The sequence below is a fragment of the Anguilla rostrata genome, chromosome 16 (genome assembly GCF_018555375.3).
Source record: "Anguilla rostrata isolate EN2019 chromosome 16, ASM1855537v3, whole genome shotgun sequence".
Lineage (NCBI taxonomy): Eukaryota > Metazoa > Chordata > Actinopteri > Anguilliformes > Anguillidae > Anguilla > Anguilla rostrata.
The window spans coordinates 16054173-16077098 of NC_057948.1; the positions used below are offsets into that span (position 1 = coordinate 16054173).

At 48.0% G+C, this 22926-nt stretch overlaps 1 protein-coding gene across 1 annotated transcript; it reads left to right on the top strand.

Annotated features, from left to right (window-relative positions):
* The first annotated feature begins 1591 nt into the window (after positions 1 to 1591).
* LOC135241631 (proprotein convertase subtilisin/kexin type 5) lies at positions 1592 to 22802 on the top strand. The gene is made up of 16 exons (XM_064312175.1): positions 1592 to 2153; positions 5059 to 5262; positions 5594 to 5662; positions 6431 to 6473; positions 11196 to 11341; positions 13195 to 13389; positions 14124 to 14210; positions 14837 to 15035; positions 16689 to 16912; positions 18065 to 18307; positions 18515 to 18760; positions 19380 to 19575; positions 20246 to 20451; positions 21103 to 21203; positions 21567 to 21738; positions 22060 to 22802. The coding sequence occupies exons 1-16, from the start codon at positions 1958 to 1960 to the stop codon at positions 22446 to 22448; spliced, it is 2916 nt and encodes a 971-aa protein (XP_064168245.1). The 5' UTR covers positions 1592 to 1957; the 3' UTR covers positions 22449 to 22802.
* The last annotated feature ends 124 nt before the right edge of the window (positions 22803 to 22926 follow it).

Genomic DNA, 22926 nt, shown 5'->3' on the forward strand with positions numbered 1-22926 from the left:
ATTTGCACTGTTGCAGCATCAAAGACAACAAAGTAACACAATCAGATACAAATTTACAGTAGATACGAAATATCAGATACAAATATACAGTAGATACAAATACATACAGAGGACACCTTCAGAGGTGGAGTCCATGCCTCGATGGGTCAGAGCTGTTTTGGCGGCACGAGGGGGACCTACACAATATTAGGTAGGTGGTTTTAATGGTGTGGCTTATCGGTGTAGAGTGTACATAGGAACTGGAGAAGGTAGGAGAGGCCAGGCAATGATGGGCTAAAAAGTAATGGGAAACAGCCTCTACTGCACATGCATGAGGGCAAAAGCGCTTGCTGCCCATTAAATTCAATGTAGAAATCCAAGGTGATTTAACAGCCAAAGAAAACCTCATCGGTCCATTTTTTTGTGATCATAAATTTCATTATGTGCAGCAGTTTCTGAAACAATGGTTGTTTTTGTCCAGAAGTCTTGGGAAATATTTATTAAAATGTGCATATTTTATTACATAATGCATATTTTTCAATCTGCATTTCATATGAAACCTAATTGGTGTGTTGTAAAGGTATAACACATTTGAGCTTGCTCAGATTTCAGATAAACTATTCAGTCCAATGAAACCAATCCTTTCAACTTGCAACAGTCTAATATATTGATCCCCAAACCCGCATTGGTCACTCAATGCAGAGGTCTAATGTACATCATGTCAAAAATCAAACAACTTCACTTGGAAACTATTCCACTTGGTTTAGAGGGAAGTATGCCATCTACTGGCCTACCAAAGCAACTCTGAGCAGGTAAACTGGTCTTCCCAAGATGTTTCACATCCAAATAGCAATCAAACCATATCCAATTTATGGTCAAGTGGGAGAAAACAATAGGGTAGTATTCTTCTTGTACTCCAGGATTAGACAGACTCAGACAGCATGCTGCATACAGAGAGGCTCTAATTTGTTTATATCTTATGATATGTTCTTTAATATACAAACAGTAAAATGTCCAGTCTTAGCTCAACTCTAACAGAGTGCATATGAATCCTATAGGTATCGTATGTACTCTGTAAGAATTTACATAACACCAAACAGGCAAAAAAGCATGATTAATCACACAAACTGTATTCACCTCCTCCGACTTCATTTGCACCTTGTTTGCCATGTTTGAGCAACCAACACTGCTCTTCCATTTCTATTATATATATCAAAGTAAAACACAGTACTGCACATTTCAAATTCAATGGAAATGTAAGGCTTCTTTGCAATACCCAGAAATATGTGAATGTGTGGAATTGGAATTATGGGAACAGCTATGGCAGGTTTGTCTGGGAAAACAGGAAAATAGGCTCTTTGCAGCGACAAATAATATCTGACAGGTACTTCAATTACAATGTAATACTCATTATTCAACGCTGGCTGTTTGTCTTCAATCTGCAAAGATGAAGGAAGAGTGTTCATTATGCATCGCAAGTCTATAAGCATCCAAGAGCTGGTGCAGGCACCAGGAGTTATACTTTCCCCATCTGATGATATCTCGCTTACGTTGAACATGAGTTCAAAGCTGCGCTCATTCTCAATATGACAGAGAGATTATCGTAGAATTATGGTGGATCATGGAACCTACCGCTAAACCTACATCCCCTGTGTCTTATTTTCAACCTTCTTTTTTATTTTTTACTTCAGAAAAGAGCCGGCGACAATAAATTAATGCATTGTGGACATAAAGATAATTACATTTATATTACAATCATTTTGTAGACGCTTTTCTTAAGAGTATCACAGTTACTGCTAGCCTGGAGAACTTCAATTGTTCCAGTTGTCCAATCCCCTACAAACAAACTTGTCGGACGAGTTTGCACTCTAATTGCCTGCGCAAACGCCGAGGTCTCAATTGAGATTGCGTTCACCTGGTACAGGCTGGGCGTCCGTGGTCTCGTCTTTCGTCTTTGAGGATTACTCCCTGAAAAAGAATGGAAATGAAGATGAAACCCAAGGGTTTCTCGGTATTACTTTTAATATTTTATATAGGGTTTGTACTTAACAAACCTTCCTCATTGTCCTGTCCCAGTGGTCAATTCGTACTGGAAAACCAATGTGTTGGATGTCATCCCACCTGCACCGAATGTTTCGGTCACGAGCTCTTCGAATGTACAGCCTGCGGAGTAGGTAGGTATAACTTATAATTTTGCATATGCGCAGTATTTTGTATTTTCAGGTTGGCCGTTTATTAATGTAGGCTATTAATTAGGCTACTTCGGATGAACATGGGAGTAATATTTGGCTCGTTTGTTTAATATCTGTATGCACGGCACAGCATCCTTCTGATTTTCGATCCAATCAAAATATTGTATAAACTTCATGAAAATTATTTGATGAAAAATAGTATATAACATTATTTGTCCTAGGTAGTGGCAGGTCTAATTCTATTCTCCTAAATCATATATCGTAACACTATATTTGTGTTTCTCTTCAACGGCCGGTTACCTCAGTTAGGTTCATGAGGCAGAAAGAGCTAGTCCGTATTCCCTATTGTGCCTACAACTAAAATCAAGGAAACAATACACCACCATTTATCCAAATGGCAAACGGACAATCTGACTTCAAAGAAGTGGTTGTTTAGAGCGTGATGTATATCGGATGGCTCAAGGCGAAGAAAATTGAAGAGGGGCAATTAAACTGTGCCCCACGCTAATCATTTTGAGATCACCAAATAAAATCACCTTTCATAGCAAATTAGCAACTTGAGAGAAATCCAAAAGCGCAAATTGCAAACGCTTGAATATGTAGCCTCAGAAATGTTAAATTAAAATACTTTGATATTTTGAATGCTTACGAACCTTTGGCTAGTTTGTTAATTGCTAATGTCGCGCTTCTGACTCGATGTGTGAACCTCGTTAATGTGAGCGTAGGAAATAAAAAAAGATAAATGTAATTTAATGAATACATTGTGATTTATTGTATCTTGGTGCTAGTAACCTGATAATGACAGAGAAGGGAGCAATTTTTATTTTTAAAACTTAATACTGTTTTAAAGGTTACGGTTACTCCAGTCGTTGCTCATTGCTGCTGAGCTGTGTAGCCATCTCATAGATGCGCATTTTCCTCGATCTTGAGGAGGTACCTGGTTCATAAAGATACTCAGAGTTGCGATTGTAGACAGACGTCGCATTTCACTTAATATAGCATCCACTGCAAATTGTTTAGACAAGGCTTTGCTTTCATCCGGCATCTCTATGATATTGTTTATTTATTTGGCCGTCCTTTCACCAGGGCAACCAATACCGTTCAATATTGGTCCATTGTACAGATGAATATCTTGGACTTTTCAGATTTGGTGCCTAGTTCACTGGTAAAGCAACTGTGGTCCTTAGCAGAAAACCATTTGGTTAACGGTACAATTCCACGACTGGTGGTGCTTTCTGTCTCAAGACCTTTCTTGCGGGAGCCCGTCAGAAGTGATCAAAGTGTGATGCTGTTACCCTAGCAACGTGCTTGTCCTTTGTAGAGCCCACCCTCCCGAGTTCCTCAGGCTGTCACTAAATTGACCTTACTGGTTGAATCAAGATTAACACAAAAAATAAAGACTTTTGTTTTGGAAATGCCACATGAATGATGAATACTGAAACAGCATAAAATGGTAACCAGATAGTTTAGACCATTGTTTTTGTTAAAGGTGGTTTGCTTTTTTTTTTTTTGTTTGGTGTGGTGGTATGAAATCAAGGAATTTGGGCTTGGGTGTTTAACAACAGAATATTTCCCCCCCATTTGTGTAGTTCTGAAGAAGGCCCCCACTACAATAAAGTGGAATGTGAGCATAAGAACATGTCCAGGCCTCTGTTGATTTGGTCTACTGTGGGAATATTTAATCTTGATGTGCAAACACACCCTGTGCCCCTGGTCAACAAGGTTTGTGTGGTGTAGTTACCGCAAAGGAAGTTTCAGCAACCTGGGGACTGTAAGCTGTTCCCCACTGATCTCTGACAAGATTTGTCTGTCTTATTTGTGGCTGTTGTTTCTAAGTCGAAGGAGAATGTACTTTGTCCAAGTTTGTATGCAATTATTTTCACAAAGTGTTTGTCTTGTCTTACACTGCAATTTTATTATTGGCAACTGTTGCCTCAATACTGATAATTTGCATCAGGAAGAGAGAGTCAAGCTTGCCAAATGTTAAGGATGACATTCATTGTGGTTATTGTGATTTGTGAATCCCAATTGATATGAGTATAATGTCTGTCTTGTTGAGGTGAAACGGGTGCCTAATCCATATCGCTAACAATGCTTAAATTGGTGTGGTAAATAGGCATGTATGGTAAATGTCAGAGTAGAATCGGTATCTGCCCACAATATTTTTAAACACATTTGGCTAAATCGGTTGATAAACTAAGATTATGGCCAACATGACGATGCAGAATGCACACACCAGAGAGGTGATGCAGTTGACGCACCTCTGATGCTGTACAGTGAAAATGTTACACTTAAAAAGATGTCCCGTCATAGTCATCTGAACCTCTTATTTATTTGTGATTGATAATGGCATGGTGGTACAGTGCAGTCGCCTGTGCCTTGTCCTGTGGGGCTGTTGACTGTGGCTGGAACTTGTCATAAATTAGTTTCTGTAGTCACAGTGTTTATTCTCTAGCATTACTAACCTGTATTTGTCTCAAATCATTTGTACAAATTCTCAGTCTCTTAAAATAAATTCCAAACTAGAGTATAGAAAGATTTCAGTGTGAATAATGAGTAGGTGTAAGATTAACAGATGTGTGTGATGTGATGAAGAATCAGTCATCAGTGTGAATAAATCACATCAATCTTCTGAATTCTGAATGAAGTGCGTACGGGCTCTTTTAGTATGCAACGAATGAACTTGCAGTACCACTGGTGGGTTGTTTTTTCATCCTGTAGCCCCATGAGTGATGAATTGATTCAGTTTTCCAGTGGAGCCCACTTGATCGGGAAAAACCATGCCTGCCATAACCTCTAACTGAATGGTCTTCAGCAGTCAGGAAGTATTGGCCTGCTGTTAACTTTGTTTGTGGCACCCCCTCCCCCCCACACCCCACCCCCTCAGATGAAGACGGGTCGGAGCGATTCCTCCACCAGTGGCGCTGTCGTCTCCACTGCCCCCGGGGGTTCTACCCCGACAGGGGCCTGCACGCCTGCGAGCCCTGCATGCCCAACTGCGAGCTGTGTGCCGACGCCCACATCTGCGCCAAGTGCACGGAGAACTACAAGCTCCAGCGGGGGCTGTGCCAGAAGGCTGACTGCGAAGAGGGTGAGTCTGCAGGGGCACCTCCCTGCAGGACGTCCCGCCTATTCTCTGCTGTCCGTTTCTCCAGATGGGGTTTGTTCACTGTTTGTTTCTCTCAGTGTGTGGGAAAGGGAGAAAACCAGGGAGTATATGTGTGTAAGGGGGCTTTAGAGCATTTGGGCATAGGAGAGAGATGACAGTGTTTGTGTTTAAGTGGGTGGAGGGGTAGAGTGATGCATTGTGCGGGGATGTCGCTGGAGAGGGGAACACTGTGAAGCACGGCGTCATGGCGCCAATGATGGGCGGTTTGGGTTGCCAGGTCCTACTGAGCTCCACCACATCTTGTGTGTTGCAGGCCAGGTGGCAGACCCTGAGAGAGGGGAGTGCATTGACTGTGAGATGGGCTGCAAAACCTGTTCACCAGGTAGGTTGCATGCGGTCGGCCCATCCTGAGGGCTGCAGCTAATAGAACAGATTTATATAGGATTCTGTAGCTCAAATAGAACAATTCATGGGTTAGGTGAAAAGGTAGTCGTAGAATGAAGTTTCTCAGCCTTTGTTACCAATTTGTGAATCTACGTAGGTCCTGTTTAGGCTTCCATTAGCACACATTCTCTGGACTAACCAGCCAGATCTACTCATGCCAATGAAGCCAAAACGTGGTTGTGAAGGTGAATCTGTGCTATTAGCCCTTTTGTTTGCGTAAAATTGCACGCATATTACATATAACTGTACTGGAGACAGTCAAGGAACTGAACTTTCAACTCAAAAGGCATAAAGTTGTTTATTCAAAACCTGAGTGCTGTACTATGGTCCTACAGTAACTTTTCAGCAAGGTACTTAATCAGAATGGTTTCATAAATGGACTGGATAATATATGTTTATAAGTGAAATATATATATAGCTATGGAGGCCACTCACTGTCAGCTGAGCGAATGAATAACAAAAAGGATAATGGCTGTCTGTTGTTGTTCACTGCAGTGAATGGCTTTTGATGTTAATGCCAAAATGGCAGATGTAAAAGTATTTTTTTTTTAACTTCTTTTTTTCCCCCCCAAAGTGTACAGTAAGATCAGTGGTGGCCTGGCTTTCCCTCTGCTGCTTTCACGCGAGCCTCTCCTTGAGCAGGGGAAAGCACTTTGTCACACAGGATGCCTTTGTGTGCTGATCGCTCCTTTTGTCCCACAAACAGATGAGCCAGAACTGTGCAGCAGCTGTGTGGCCGGCTACTTTCTGTGAGTCCGTTTGTGTCATTCTTTACTACCTCATTTCAGCCAGAAAAAAATTCTGTGCCGACATAGCACGGCCCTGTTTTAGGCCATTTTAATGGCAGGCTCACACACACAAGCATACATACACACACCTTTGTTGTCTAATACAAGGAGTTGCTGTCTCTGATGACCGTTGATCTCCTTTTCTCTGGTCACCAGTACTATGCAGTGGTAGTGACCCTGCTTCAGATCGGTCTATGTACAGCAAAATGAGCTGTTAATGGTGCTTAAATTAGAATGTTTGATGGTCACCTTGGGTTTGGTATTAAAGTTCTCTGCCCTCTCCGTGTCACATGGCCATGGCTAGTATGAGGACGCTGGTGACTCGTACTGGTTAGCGCTGTTGGGACGAACACTTCTGTCAGCAAGACCCTGTAATATAACTGTTCAAGAGCCGAAGCGTTTTTCAGTTTAAAATGTCGGGTGAGCACAAGACGAACACGGTTAGTCAGTCTCTCCTCTTCTCGCCCACTCCTTTTCTAGCCTGACTGAACGGGACCGAGGTGAGTCAGTGCCCGTACTGGAGCTCACAGTGTCTCGTTCCACACCCCCCCTCCCCCTCCCCCCACCCCCTTCGCTGTACCTGAGCTCTGTGCACAACCAGAACAGAGCTCTGATTGTGCACGCCACTCCTCTCCCCCTCATCGAGTTACACGCCGCCGAGCGTAGTCCCCTCTCCCTGTCACCCGAGCTCGGCCGGGGGACACTGAGGCTCTTTCTTCGCTCCAGAGCGCACAGTCCCGATCCTATAGGGTCCATTCCGCTACGCTTCGAGGTAGCCATTCCCAAAGCAGAAAACGTAGGAAAGGTTTTACATTCGTTCTTTCGTCCTGTCCCGTCTTTCCTCCACAGCACTGGCCCTCGAGCGAGCGCTGTGCTGCCTGTGTCCACGCAGAGAGCGCTGTGCTGCCTGTGTCCACGCAGAGGGCGCTGTGCTGCCTGTGTCCACGCAGAGGGCGCTGTGCTGCCTGTGTCCACGCAGAGGGCGCTGTGCTGCCTGTGTCCACGCAGAGAGCGCTGTGCTGCCTGTGTCCACGCAGAGAGCGCTGTGCTGCCTGTGTCCACGCAGAGGGCGCTGTGCTGCCTGTGTCCACGCAGAGAGCGCTGTGCTGCCTGTGTCCACGCAGAGGGCGCTGTGCTGCCTGTGTCCACGCAGAGGGCGCTGTGCTGCCTGTGTCCACGCAGAGAGCGCTGTGCTGCCTGTGTCCACGCAGAGGGCGCTGTGCTGCCTGTGTCCACGCAGAGAGCGCTGTGCTGCCTGTGTCCACGCAGAGGGCGCTGTGCTGCCTGTGTCCACGCAGAGGGCGCTGTGCTGCCTGTGTCCACGCAGAGAGCGCTGTGCTGCCTGTGTCCACGCAGAGGGCGCTGTGCTGCCTGTGTCCACGCAGAGAGCGCTGTGCTGCCTGTGTCCACGCAGAGAGCGCTGTGCTGCCTGTGTCCACGCAGAGAGCGCTGTGCTGCCTGTGTCCACGCAGAGAGCGCTGTGCTGCCTGTGTCCACGCAGAGAGCGCTGTGCTGCCTGTGTCCACGCAGAGGGCGCTGTGCTGCCTGTGTCCACGCAGAGGGCACTGTGCTGCCTGTGTCCACGCAGAGAGCGCTGTGCTGCCTGTGTCCACGCAGAGAGCGCTGTGCTGCCTGTGTCCACGCAGAGAGCGCTGTGCTGCCTGTGTCCACGCAGAGAGCGCTGTGCTGCCTGTGTCCACGCAGAGAGCGCTGTGCTGCCTGTGTCCACGCAGAGAGCGCTGTGCTGCCTGTGTCCACGCAGAGAGCGCTGTGCTGCCTGTGTCCACGCAGAGAGCGCTGTGCTGCCTGTGTCCACGCAGAGAGCGCTGTGCTGCCTGTGTCCACGCAGAGAGCGCTGTGCTGCCTGTGTCCACGCAGAGAGCGCTGTGCTGCCTGTGTCCACGCAGAGAGCGCTGTGCTGCCTGTGTCCACGCAGAGAGCGCTGTGCTGCCTGTGTCCACGCAGAGAGCGCTGCGGTTGAAGCGCATGCGTGTGCTCCTCCTAGCCGGAGGCTGCTGAACTTGCGGCCCACGCAGGACTACAGGAGAGAGTGCGCACAGACCAGACCAGAGGAGAGGTGTATTTATCACTGATCGTTAACTAGAGTCTGTGGGCAAACTGGTTGGTACAGAAGAGCTAATGCAGTAGTAAATCCAGGACCCTAGCCAACCTTAACCAACCCTACCCCTGAGAGAACAAGAGCGGCTCTATCCTGCCCAGTCATAGTTGGCTAATGACAATGCCAGGACTACAGCCTTTGATGTTTAGAGTCTGCATTCGTGATGGGCACCTTTACCAAGTTGCTTGGGAGCCATTTTGTAGGCACCAGCAATTTGTTCTGTGTAGCGTTTTAAAAATATCAGTAAATAGCTTGCTCTGCTGTAGATCCACTGCATTATATTCGTAGGACTTAAATTATGGGTCACATTTTGTGCCCTGACCTTCAGGCCAAAACTTCATTTTCAGTCATTTTACTGAGACATCAGAGATCCATGGAGAGATTAATTTCAATATGGGTGAGATGTTAACCCTCTCGGTTTCACAAGGATCTTTGTTCACTGTAACTTAATGCACCACACATAGGCCACTCGGGGCTATTCGCAGTTAAACATGCGTGGGCGAGTTGCATATCCTCAGAGTGAGTGGCTGCATTAAACTGAATTAAAACTGAGACCAGCACACCCTTGCTAAATCCAAGCATTATTATTTTTTTAAAATTTGTTGTACCACTTGTCTCCCTGAGAGATCTTTCATTTTACACTCCAATGAACTGCACATGTCTGCTAGGTGTTATGTTAACAGTCAAGTTAAGTCCTGTTTGCTTGCTTGTTTGTATTTGTGTTTTTCTCCCTTATTTAGTCTAAGGCAGGTTAGAGAGGCAAAGAGGGCACATCCTCCTGGTCTACACACAGGAAGTGGAGGCAGGTGAAATGAAGTGTTGCTCTCATTCTCCAGCAAGCCAGCAGATTCACACCATTCTTGTATGAAAGTGCAGAACATCATGTCTGTGCTGTGTGTGTGTGGGTGCGCATGCCTGTCTGCATGTCTGCTTGTATTTTGATACATGCGTGTCCATGTTGACTCCTTGGCTGTCATGCACATTCTCTTCGCACATAGTTACTACATAAAAATGGAGCAAATATGTTAAAGACCTTGGGCTATGTCATGGAAGACACACGTGATGTAGAGGCATGAATATGATCAATGGATTACAGTCTTAAAGCACACCTTCCCTAACCTATAATCAAATCTAAAATGTACTGTGGTCAGCAGATTTGTAGAAAGTGCCAAGGCTTAAAACTGCGCGGCGGTGTTTACTTTGTTCCCCTCCCCTCTTAAATAAATGACAAGTGCGAGGGAGGAATCCCTCATAGTCCCCTGCGCTTGGTAACCGGGACGCCATGGTTACAGTCAGGAAGAAGGTGGGCCAAGCGCTACGCTGAGGAATTCTGGGTAAGAGCAGGGGATCCTCAGCCCTTTGTCCCGTATTAGGAGGCGTGGTTGGCCACTTTGAAGGGCCCCGCTTTTCATATTGGCTAGGTCAGGAGGTCGCGAGGTGGCGGTCTGCCGTTCCCCAGGCTGCGCTGAGTCAGAAGGGCCTTGGCAATAGACAGAGGGCCGCACCCTGTGTGGCTGCTATTCTTTGGAATATGATCCCTTTTATTTCAGCTTGACGTGAGCCCATTCATTTGGTACTCTCGCCTGCATACCATCACCATCATATACTCGGAACTGTGGAGCGCAGTCTGCCATCTCGGGTCGCAGTCACCTGTGTCTCAGTACCGGGGAGCCACGGAAGGCCGATCGGAGGGATTAATGACAGGGCTAGTCAGGCTCGCCCCCCCGGCCTCCGAGGAGCCGTCGGTTAATTAGCCCATTGTGAGAAGTGTGGGTGTGTTTTTGTGTGTACATGCGCGCACATGCATATGTGTGTGCGCGTGCGCATGCGTGTGTGTATGTGCATGTTTATATGTGTGTGTGCGTGGCGGAGGTGAATATAACAGTGATGGTGTGCTGTTGGAGCACCTGAGGGGCAGTCTTTTCAGTCTAATGATGAAACCAGTGAAAGTGACCCCACTTCCCCTGCAGGCAGTGTGCTGTGCTCATCCTGTGAATACTGGGTGTGCTGTCAGATCTCTGATCCCCCCACCCCCACATATACTCTCCAGCTCCAGTTCAGTCTGCAGATTCAGTGCCTGCAGCTGCCAGATTCAGTTTCTCCATGTGACACGGAAGGGGTTGTGAATGATAGAATTTCAGTCCTGCCAAATGGGTCTTTTTGATCTGAGGACTGAACCCCCTTCTTTTGTCCTGGAACTCAGATTTTAAAAGTCAATGAGAGGCAGGTCCACCGGTAGGCAAAGGGCTGCAATTTATTTCAGTAATGCACTAAAAAAAGCAAAATACGGACCTGCTACAACTCACCACATAATGGGAAAACCCCAGTGGCAAGCATTCACACCTTCCCACTGATCAGCCCTGATTCTTATTTTTGTCCTTGACAATTTGTGGCTGCTTGATGATTTCCTCCTGCACTCGCTGACACTGATTGGTGGATTAAGTGGACGGCTCCCCCACAGTAACTGCAGTACCCTGCCATGTGCTTGCCGTTTGAGTGAAAGCCTGCATGAGGAGGTTCCCTCAGTGGCTCATCGGTTGTTTTATTTTTTTTGGTCCTTTCAGGTACAGGCAGCAGTGTCGCCGCCATTGTCCGCAGAAGACCTTCGAGGACGGGGACAGCGGCACGTGCGTCCGCTGCCCCGAACCGTGCGCCGACTGCCGGAGCAAGACGCTGTGCCTGTCCTGCCAGGACGAGCACTTCCTGTCCAGTCAGTATCGTCCGAGCACTTCCTGTCCAGTCAGTATCGTTTGAGTCGACCTTCGACCTTGGTCAGTAATATTCGAGATAACTGTGGGGGGAGCGTCAGTGCGGCAGAGCTCTGTCAGTAAAGGTACTCGTTGAGATGAGCGTTGTGTCATAATGAAGTTTCAGGATATTGCATCTTCAGGCCTTGACGATCTTTAACCAATCACAGTCACCGCAGCTGGTGCTTTCAGGAGTTAGACGGGTTTGGGCTGATTGGGGGTTCCTTGAGTTACAGCTGCACTGGCTCCTCCCAGCAGTGTGCTCCGAGATGGGCGTGGTGTTATATGTGGCCTGTGTCTGGAATAGAGACATTGGCTCATAGAGCGTGGGCATCAGAGTAATTCAACCACTTTAACCGCAGTGGCATTCATGCATTGAGAGAGTGTATTATGAAAAGCATTGTGTAAGGGCTATGACATTACACAATGCTTTTCATAATACACAGAAATGAACATTGGTGGAAAAAAATTAAGCGCAAGAACCAGAATTAGCAGAGATTGCTTGCATTCCTGTTTGGGCTTATGACTGTACTATACCTACCATATATACTGTGTGCAGGGCTCCTGTTAGAGTGCATAGTACATGTGGGGTACGGCCAAGGGAACATAAGCCATTTCCAGACCAGGGTACCAGCATGATATGAATAACTGCCTTTTGGGTCAACTTGATATGTCATGAAGAGCCAGCAGCTGAACATGCTCTTTAGAGAGTGTAGAGTTCTGTAGCTGTTGAGCTGTTGTTCAGGTGTCAATCACAACTTTGAGTTAAGAGGCTTTGGGCACAAGTGCACATTTGGATAACAAATCCTGCCCTGGCAGATGTCACCGAAGATGCAAATGTGAAGAATGCAAATAATGTGAGATGATGGAACTGGAGTGGAAACTTCCTGTTTTTATATGGACTTCATGGTTTTCCAGTAGCTGAATGAAATTATTTTTAATTGAATTTTGAATGTTATTTGTCGACAATCGGTTTGATTTGTAAGTGCTGTATGAGGCAAGTCAGTGAAGTTCCACAGATTAACTCAGTGAAAAGCAAATAGCTGCTCTTTTGCCTTTAGGCTGTGCTGGGCCATTGTTTATGCCATTATTCCGGAGCTCTGAGATGGCTCTCCTCTGTCCTCTCTCCTCCCCCCTCCCCCTTCTTTTGGCATCCCCTGCACTTCGGTCTGTACAGGCCAGGCCTGGTTTGGGGTCCGGTTCCCAGTGATTTGGGTCACAATTTCACAGCTGGCCTGCCAGGGGGAATGTGGCAGCGCTTCGGTTCATCTGACCGCGGAGGAGCAGTCGGAACGGAGCGGGCAGACATGTTTTTTGAGCTGTGGTTCGCCCGGTCCTTTGTCTTTGCCTGTGCTGACAGTCTGGGAATCCTTTACCCAGCCAGTGTTCGCTAAACAACACCCCCACCCCCCCTCACCAGTGCAAACCAATAGCTTCCTGCTGCCTGCTGCCTGCTTTTGGGGAGTTGCATGCCTATGTATGGTTGGATTTAGCATTTTTCCTTACTGTGTGCTGTGTTTGAGCAAGGACTGAGACAAATTCTTCACAACTCCACAAGTTTCTTGAATTGAAACTTCTCATGTTTGTCAGGATTGACCAGGGTTATCAAACCAGTTGCCTCCGAGTTTAGTTTTGGGGTTGCTGTGTGGCTCAGATTGACTTGCATGAAACTGAGTAGCAAAGGACATGTAGCATGGGGATATTTAAATAAGTCCATAACCGAGGCAGTACTTTAAGTACAGAGAACCTGTGAGAGCGTATCGGGGGCGAGAGGTCGGTCTTCGGAGCCCGTGACCTTTCCGTACCGTCTCCACAGAGGACGGCTGCGTGAAGCAGTGCCCAGGCGGGAGCTTCAGGGACACCAGCAGCTGGCGCTGCCAGGCGTGCCACAGCTCGTGCCAGGCCTGCCATGGCCTGCAGGCGCGGGACTGCGACATGTGCCCCGACGGGAACCTCCCTCTGTACGGGCAGTGCCCCACTGTCAGCTGCCTGCAGGGGCAGTACTACGATGGTGAGTGTGCCGGGGGTGCCAGGCTGTTCTGCCTGATCAATGGGTATCATACAGCGCAGTGTGTGCAGTGTTTTAAAAGATCATTTTTATTTTTGAATATTGGAGGGAATAAAGAAGGGAGGTGATCTTTAATTTTACTTTCTTCTTGGAGATTTAAGTTTCTTGTATTTTATTTTTATTTTTAAGACGTGTCTGAGAGAGTACCCTGTATGCTCCAATAATGTACCACAGTTGGCTGCAGGTATGATCATGCTGTATACATAAGGGTAAGGGAAACATTGTACCTCAGGTTTGGGTTTATTGGTCAGTTTGCATTAAGCCTGTGTAGGTTTTCAGCTTTAATTTTTTTAGCTGCGTATCCTTGTGCAGAAATGTAGTAATCTATGAAAACTGGCACTAAAACAAAAGTAGATGAAAATGTGGGCTGAAGGTGTTATGTGCAGTGTATAAGAGTGAATATGTAATTGTTTTTATTATGGCAGCAGACCTCGCCACAAAAAATGACATTTTAATCCCCTGAATCCACCCTGTACGAGTCTGCCCTCTGCTGGTGAGAGAGGAGTACTGGTTCAACACTGGTGGCTGTGGAGAATCACATCAGGCTGAAATGGAATACACTCATTCAGCTTTACTGCTCCATAGTGTCTCCCAGCAAGGAAGGATTTAATTTGGCAGGGTGCTCCAAATTAAACAGGGGATTTTGTTCCAAAGCTGGTCTGTTCCTCTTTACTAAGGGATGGACAGTGAGTGCCACTCATGTGACGTCTCCTGCAAGACGTGCTTTGGGCCCCAGGCTCTCGACTGCTCTGCCTGCTTTACAGGTACAGTATCCCTGCATCACATGACTTCATCATGTTCTGCACACTGTGGCCAGCCCTCTCAAATATGTATTGTCTGATATGTAAACCCCCATAAATTATGAATGTCCATTTTAGATATGTGGATTATTTTATTTTGCATATTAGTATCTGGCAAAGCTAAAGTATTGTGCAGAATTTTACAAGCTGGATGAGATGGCTTTAATGTGAAATGGCCATACTTTGCCATTCTTTTTCAAACTTTTTCAAAGTCACACAGGTGAAAGTTTATTTCACAGCTAGCTATATGTCCAAAACCTACATACGTTCATAAACTCATTCCAATCGGGTTTTATCCAGTGGATTATAGAAACCACAGATCTGTATAAAAACAAAATGTTCACCACTGGTCCACTGTACTTCCTTATTCTTAGAGGTTCTGGATCATCAGGCAAGGTTACGGTTTATTTCTGTATTTGCTATGAGTGTTCTGTCTTCAGCTACAGTCCTTGATGAATATTCATAACAAATCCAACATGATGTATAAATTATCAGTGGGAGTACAAAGTTGACAATTGCCTGACCGCAGCTGAACTGACATTGGGCTGTTTACTGCTGTATGTGACTGCTCACCCCTCCCTCACACACAGGCTACTTCCTGGATCAGGAGGGCTCCTGTGTGGAGCACTGCCCCCCCGGATACTTTGCGAACTCTGGCACTGGCCTGTGCGAGGCGTGCTCCCCAAACTGCCAGACCTGCGAGGAGACCAGCGACCGGTGCCTGAGCTGCAAGAAGGGAAACTACAGACTGTTTCTCCACCAGGGGGCATGCTGGTCCAACTGCCCTGAGTAAGTGGCTGTCTGCATGCTCTGAGCCAGCTTCACGAAATCTCTGATTGGTTGTCAGACTACTGAGGATATGCTGAAACGATCCCATTCTTATCAGGTCCTGTACAAAGACCAGAGATTAACTGTGACTGATTATGAATATTCAGGCAGTGTTCTGAAATATCTCCAAAGCTTGATAAATTATATGACATGAACTGACGTTGAATGACTTACTGTTTAGGGTTCATGAAGGGGGAAAGATCTTATCTGTATTTGTAAATCATCCCCCATGGATAGTTCAGTCGGATGTGCCCAGTTAACGCGCAAAACGATGTTTACAGGGCAGATATATCAATGCCTGTCCAACCAAGTGCTTTTTCTTGGTTTGTGAGTCTCTGAAGGCAGTCCCCCATTGAATGGTGGTTTTGTTTCAGCTGAGCTGAAGTAATTGATTCTGACTGAACTGTCACTTCAGTTCTGTATTTCATCTCTTTCACCATCTGCTTGTGTGGCTTAGCAAAGCCAAAGGGGGGAATTGCTTAAAGACAACTAAATCTGTAAATAAATCTTTTATTCATTTTATTTATTTTAAGTTTGCTATACTGATTCAGTATTAGACCTAATTCAGTGCATGCAGTCGTTCAGTTTTTGAATTTTGCTCTGGCAAAGAACTGATAAACCTGTCCAAACCGAAGGGCTAAAATTTGAGTAAACGTGAGTAAAGTGAAACAGACTTTCACTAATTTCAAGTTTCAACTGCTTATGAAGTGTTTGTGAAAAGGAACATTTCATTCTGTGCATTGATATATTATTTTATCATAACTTTAAAGTATACAGATATGTCTGTCATTGAAGTTACTTAAATGTTTTAGGCATCTGTTTGATTTATTGACCAAGGGCTGACCATAATATTTCTCCTGAGTGTACTTCATTGCCTCATTGCTCAAAGAGATAATTGTGCGCAGGTTGTGCAGAATTTTAATTTCCTGCACATCAAGCCAGATAAGCAGGGTGTTATAGCAGTTCTCCAATTTATCTAGATGGCCTTTGTGCCAATTGGAGGCTGAACTACCTGCCCCCACTGATTCTGCTTTGTCTACAACAAGCCAGTGTCACGCAGTCCTGTGAGCGATTTTTGCTGAAGTTTGTGTATACTTGAGCCCTGTCCTGTGCAAATGACTGGTTATGACCGGGAACCTCTTCAGCAAGGAGACGGTTCATTTTTCTGAGGGTAGGGTTGGGTTTGGAAAGCTAGCTTTCCTCAGGATATCACTCTTAGCCACCCCCTCCCTCCCTCCCTCCCTCCCTCCCTCCCCACAAGGCTACCAGAAGCTACCAGAAGTGGCATAGTTCTCTCTCATGATTGCTAGTTGAGCTCAAGCCCAGCCTGTACTGTGGATGACGGTCACCATGTTGCAGTGTGTGGTAGAAGCACTCATGCCTCGGCTAGCACAGAGCCCAGAGGAGAAGTGGTGACTCCAAAATCACAATTAGCCATTTCAAATCGGTGAATGGGGAGAAAGAACAACTTAAAAGAAATCAAACCTAATTAACGGAAATGAGAACTTGAAACGGCGATAGCGATTAGCCGTGGGTATTTTGGGCCGGGGGTCCTGCCGCCGGCTGTTTTTCACATGCGCCGGTGTCCCGCTGACGCCTCTGCTTGGGTCCCAGGGGCTTCTTCGAGAGCGCGGAGGGCACGTGCCGGGCCTGCGACAGCCCGTGCCTCACCTGCGACGGGACGGGGTCCCAGTGCCTGTCCTGCGCGCCGGGGCGCTACCTGGAGGAGGCCCGCTGTGCCGCGAACTGCTCCCTGAGGAGCTACGCGGCCGAGGACGGCAGCTGCAGGCGCTGCGGAGCCCACTGCGATGCCTGCGCAGACGCACGCAGCTGCTACAGTGAGTGGGGCCTTCAGACGCCCGTCATCTGATGCGTACTTTTATTAACAGATACAAAAACACGACTGTGACATAATGTACAATTACAGAGCCACCTTTCTCTTCCAAAATGAACAGGTCCATGTGTTTTTATTTTATTATATTTTTTAATCACAGCCATCTTCTGGCTAGTCTTAACCTGTCAGGAGTGCTCATAAGGCCTGTTCTACTGTATATCCAGGAAGTCTTTGACTATCTTTACGTCTTTGTCATATACTAAATTTGCCACTTTCGTTTCAGACTAATAACCTGCTTCTCACAAAATGTAGTTTTTACAACTCCAGAGCTTAGGGAAGCTCTCATTGTTATTTAGTTTTCAGTTTTATTTTTTATTCATTGTGGTATTGTCTTCCAATGTTATATTTTGTAATGAATTTTACTTCTGTAATGAGTATAGTTTTCTTAACTTGCTGTAATCTAGAACAAATGCCAGTTGGACTGAATTTTATAAAACATACAATTTTTATTTTATTAAGATGGACCTAGTAGCAAACATGCCAGGGACATAAATGTATTAATTGTAGAAACAGGGTTTTCCCTAAAAGATCAGGCTGGCTATGTGTAACGTTACTTTGCAGTGATATTAATTTCCATTTACTTACAGTAGTAATGGAAAAACAAACCGAGCACTAATGCTAATGTTTCAGAGAATAGCCTGTAGCCCCTTGGATTGAAACCAGGGTGAGGGAGGAATAACTGTTGTCTGAACTAAAGCCAAATAAAAACACACATGACTGAAGTTAATTAATATGTAAAGAGCTGAAGGAAAAGATAACTGAACCAAACTCAACATTTGCATACCATTTCTGTTCGTATGTGTTCATCAGACTTTGGTCAAATACATGCATTTAAATGCTCCTTAAATGTATGTATTAATGTATTAAATGTTCTAGTACATTTAGTAATTTAAATGCTCAGTATTTGTAAATGTTGAATTTCAAATAATTTCTAAATAAGTATTTAAAAGTAATTAAAATAATTTGAATATGTATTTGACCCAGGTCTGGTGTTCAGTTGGGGGTTACTAAGGAAACGTGGCGGCGCATAAAGCCAATCAGGGGCACTCGTGGAGCGTGTCGGTCGTTCTCGCGGAACGTTTTGTCCTCGTTGCAGGGTGCAGCTTCCTGTACCTGCTCCTGGACGGAGCGTGCAAGGCCAGCTGCCCGGAGGGCTTCTTCGAAGACCTGGACCAGGGGCGCTGCGTCCGCTGCCACCCCACCTGCGCCACGTGCTCCGGGCCCCTGCCGGACGACTGCGAGGCCTGCTCCGCCCTCTACCCGAAACTGTACGAGGGCACCTGCTTGGAGGCCTGTCCCGCGGGCACGTATTACGAAACCGCCGCCGGGGAGTGCCAAGGTACGTTATCGGATAGGCGGGCGAGGGCACTGCGGGAAACTAATAATGAAGCACAACACAGATGGCTGACTGACCCACTGATAAAAAGTGTAAATATTTGAGCTTCTGCACAAGGATGTGACTCAGGTTTTTTTCTTCAGGGATGGGCAGGTGGAGTGTTGAGGCCCTGACATTGTGATTATAATTTATCCCCCCCCCCCCCCCCAGAGTGTGACCAGACCTGCGCGGAATGTTCCGGTCCGCTGCCCACGCAGTGCTCCCGCTGTGAGAAGGGCCTGGCCCTGGACCCGAACACCATGATGTGCGGCGTCACCGGCGACTCCCGCTGCCCGCCCAGAACCTTCCTGCAGCAGAACCAGTTCACCTGCCGGTCCTGCCACGGCCACTGCCAGTCCTGCGACGGGCCCGGAGCCTCTGACTGCCTGACGTGCGCCACGCCCAGATTCCTCCACAGTAATGCACTGCCGCCCTCCCCAAATTCAGCAGAATATCTCTGCAGAACAGTCCAGGCCTGGCCATTCATGCCTCTTTTGATCTAGTCACATCTCTGTACATTTTTTCCTTTGAGAGAGTAGATGCAACATTTGCAGTTGATAATGAGGACAGTGTGCATTAAGCTGTAGTGTGATAATGTTGTTCCGGGTATGGACGCATGCAGCGTGATTGGAATGAGGTAGTGTTTTAACAGCAGTGCAATGATAATCAATTGCAGTGTGATGATGAGTTGCAGTGTGATAATGGATTGCAGTGTGATAATGAATTGCAGTGGTAATAAGTTGCAGTGTGATCGTGAATTGCAGTGGTAATGAGTTGCAGTGCAGTGGTAATGAGTTGCAGTGCAGTGGTAATGAGTTGCAGTGTGATAATGAATTGCAGTGGTAATAAGTTGCAGTGTGATCGTGAATTGCAGTGGTAATGAGTTGCAGTGCAGTGGTAATGAGTTGCAGTGCAGTGGTAATGAGTTGCTGTGTGATAATGGATTGCAGTGTGATAATGAATTGCAGTGGTAATGAGTTGCAGTGTGATTGATTAATGAAGCCTGCTGTCATTCAGCCGTGTCTCTGTCCTGCAGACGGCTCTTGTGTGAGCCAGTGCCCCGCGGGCTCCTTCTCCTCCAGCGAGCAGGCGGACGGCGTGGAGCTGGGCATCTGCTCCCCCTGCGACCCAATCTGCGCCTCCTGCAACGGGGCGTCGCCCAAGGACTGCCTGACCTGCTCCCCCGGTCACCTGCAGCTCCTCAACCTCTGCCTCTCCCACTGCCCCACGGGGTAAGACCACACCTCTGTCCCTCCCACTGCCCCAGGGGGTAAGACCACCCCTGCCACCAACTGCCCCACGGGGTAAGACCACACCTCTGTCCCTCCCACTGCCCCACGGGGTAAGACCACACCTCTGTCCCTCCCACTGCCCCAGGGGGTAAGACCACCCCTGCCACCAACTGCCCCACGGGGTAAGACCACACCTCTGCCTCTCCCACTGCCCCACGGGGTAAGACCACACCTCTGCCTCTCCCACTGCCCCACGGGGTAAGACCACACCTCTGCCTCTCCCACTGCCCCACGGGGTAAGACCACACCTCTGTCCCTCCCACTGCCCCAGGGGGTAAGACCACCCCTGCCACCAACTGCCCCACGGGGTAACACTGCCTCTGCCACTCCCACTGCCCCATGGGGTAAGACCACACCTCTGTCCCTCCCACTGCCCCACGGGGTAAGACTGCCTCTGCCTCTCCCACTGCCCCAGGGGGTGAGACCACCCCTGCCACCAACTGCCCCACGGGGTAAGACCACACCTCTGTCCCTCCCACTGCCCCACGCGGTAAGACCACACCTCTGTCCCTCCCACTGCCCCAGGGGGTAAGACCACACCTCTGCCGCTCCCGGAGGAGGTCCCGGGCGCTGCGTGCGCCAGCCTCTGACCGGGCCGTGTTTGCTGCAGGTACTACGCTGAGGGGAGCCGGTGCGAGCGGTGCGACCGCTCCTGTGAGCTGTGCTCCGGGCCGGGGCCCGAGTCCTGCCTGGCCTGCCCCCACCACCTGCTGGACCTGCGGGGTGCCCGGCTGTGCGTGGAGCGCTGCCCGCAGAGGTTCTACCAGCAGGCCCACGCCTGCCGCCAGTGCCACTCCAGCTGCAAGACCTGCACAGGTAATGGCGGCCCCACCCGCCCTGTCGTGTCAAGTACCCTTGAGCAAGGTACTTAACCTGCATTGCTTCAATGTATATCCAGTTGTATAAATGCAATGTAAATGCTATGTAAAAGTTGTGTAAGTTGCTCTGGATAGGAGCGTCTGCTAAATGCCTGTAATAATAATAATATGTAATAATATTGTGTAATGTGTCGCTGCCCTCTCTCGCGGGTGCATGGAGGCCCCTCTCTCGAGGTAATAAACCTCAAGGCCAGAGTTGGTTGGACACCAACCCCTCTTTCATAATAAAAAGGGCCATCTACTTTATCCACGCGTGGTATTTTCCAACCAAATGCTTTCCACAGAATGCAGTTTGACAAGTGGTTTCTGTCCAAGGAACCTGCCTTAATTCAGCGTCCAAATTCATCTAGCAGGGACCCAAATTTTCTTATTTGAATGTGACATTCAATCCATGCAAAACTTGAAATCTTATCTTGCACAATGGACAAAACTTGCCAGCAGTCCTTCCTTTGATAAAAGCCGGCACCTGCACTGTGCTGATGATGTCATAACGCCATTGCTGTCATTGTCACTGTCCCTCCGCTCCACCCACACGGGCCTGTTATTGGTGCCTGACGGGTTCAGCCTGATTTTGGGTTTTCTTGCGCAGACGGTACGCCCCAGGGGTGTCTGACCTGCGACTGGGGGAGCACACTGCAGGACGGCATCTGCTACCCCCGCTGTGAGGAGAGCCGCTACTTCTCTGAGGAGGTGAGTGCCGCGTGCGAAGGCTCGAGGGGGTAAAGATGGGATGGCACCATTTTCTGGTCATGTGCATCAGACCTGGAATGAATGTATTTACCTCAAACCATGTAGATGCTGATAAAATTCCTTTAGATTTCTTGATTTCTGCCAATATTGAAAACCTGTCCAAATGGACTTGGCCCAGTGTTTAGCCTGTGTTTAGACTTCAGGGCCTGCGTTTAGACTTCAGGGCCTGCGTTTAGACTTCAGGGCCTGCGTTTAGACTTCAGGGCCTGCGTTTAGACCTCAGGGCCTGTGTTTAGACTTTAGGGCCAGTCCTGTAGCTTCCTGTGGTGCTGTGGCTCAGCCTCTGTGTTAACGGGGCTTCAGGAGCAGTGCGAGCCGTGCGACAGCTCCTGCAGGCACTGCTTCGGGCCCCGGGCGGACCAGTGCGTCACCTGCCACCCCGAATCTGCGCTCCAAGCCCTGGAGAACCGCTGCGCCAGGTGCTGCCAGACGGCCTCCAACGCCACCGACTGCTGCCTCTGCGACACCACCACAGGTAGGGCTTCCTGATTGGCTCGTCATATCTACCGTCCAACCATTCCATTGGGCTAATACATTTTCTGCAAAATGGGAGGGGTGATGAAAGCTAGCCCTTCAGTAACCGTGTATTCACTGGTTTTCTGTCCCTTCAGCTTCATTTGTAAGTGCAGAATGAGTTTGAATGAGCCTTTTGGAAATGTACTGTATTATATAGGCAGGATATTTTAAAATTACCCATGGGCTGTCACAGTGGAGTGGGGGAACATGAATAATGTAACGATATGACATTAGTACACCCGGCAGGCGTGTGAGGCTGTTATCCGGTTCTCTCTGGCAGCGCTGTGTGTGGAGCCCCCCGGGCCGGTGACGCAGAAGGACCGCGCGGCGGTGAACCTCAGCACCCGCACGCTCCAGCACACCCCGGCCGCGCTGCCCGTCTCCCTCGTCATCCTGGTCGCGGCGCTAACCGCGTACGCCCTGGTCCAAGCCCGGTCCAGGAAGAGGCTGTGCTGGCAGGACCGTTACGAGAGGCTGGGCGGCGGCGGCGAGCGGCTCGACTACGAACACATGCCCCACGGCGTGCCCGAACCCGAGGACAGCGGCGACGAGGCGGATGTGGTCTACACCAGCCGGGACGGCACGGTCTACCGCCGGTACAACTTCCTCGAGGACCAGGACTCTGAATGCGAGCCGGAGCTGGATGAGAACACCCATCTCAAGACCTAGATTCCAGAAAGCTGCCGTTTTGGATTAAATTTCAGAACATTCCATTAAAGGGATCTGTTCACTGTATTTAAAAATGATCACCCCCCCCACCCCATCCAGTTGTACTAGTTTTCCTGATGAGAAAAATATGTTTTCACGTGTATTCTTACAAATGTGGATGGAAGGCTCTCAAAATTACCTCTCTTGTTTTGAGCCAAAATGATTTGAGCTGCAGTGTTGATTAGTTTGGATGGATGCTCAACTGATGAATTTGATGTTAAGATATTTATCTGTCTACATTACGTGTGGAAAGCAGGAGAGAGCAGCCAGCTGTGATTGGCTCAAAGGGTTAAAATAAATAAATATATAATAATTCGTGGTAGTCTCATCCCGCTGATGCGCTGGTACTGGACTGCAGTTGGCGACCCCATGTCTGTACCACGCCCCTGTGCGGATATTAATATTACAAACAGAGGCTGTGGGGTGTGAGCACGGATTG

Excerpts from the sequence above, each read along its gene's own strand:
- LOC135241631 (XM_064312175.1), top strand. The coding sequence starts at position 1,958 with ATGGAAATGAAGATGAAACCCAAGGGTTTCTCGGTATTACTTTTAATA. Across the intron at positions 2,154-5,058 it reads ATGTACAGCCTGCGGAGTAG|ATGAAGACGGGTCGGAGCGA; the intron begins GTAGGTATAACT and ends CCACCCCCTCAG. Across the intron at positions 15,036-16,688 it reads TGCTGGTCCAACTGCCCTGA|GGGCTTCTTCGAGAGCGCGG; the intron begins GTAAGTGGCTGT and ends CTTGGGTCCCAG.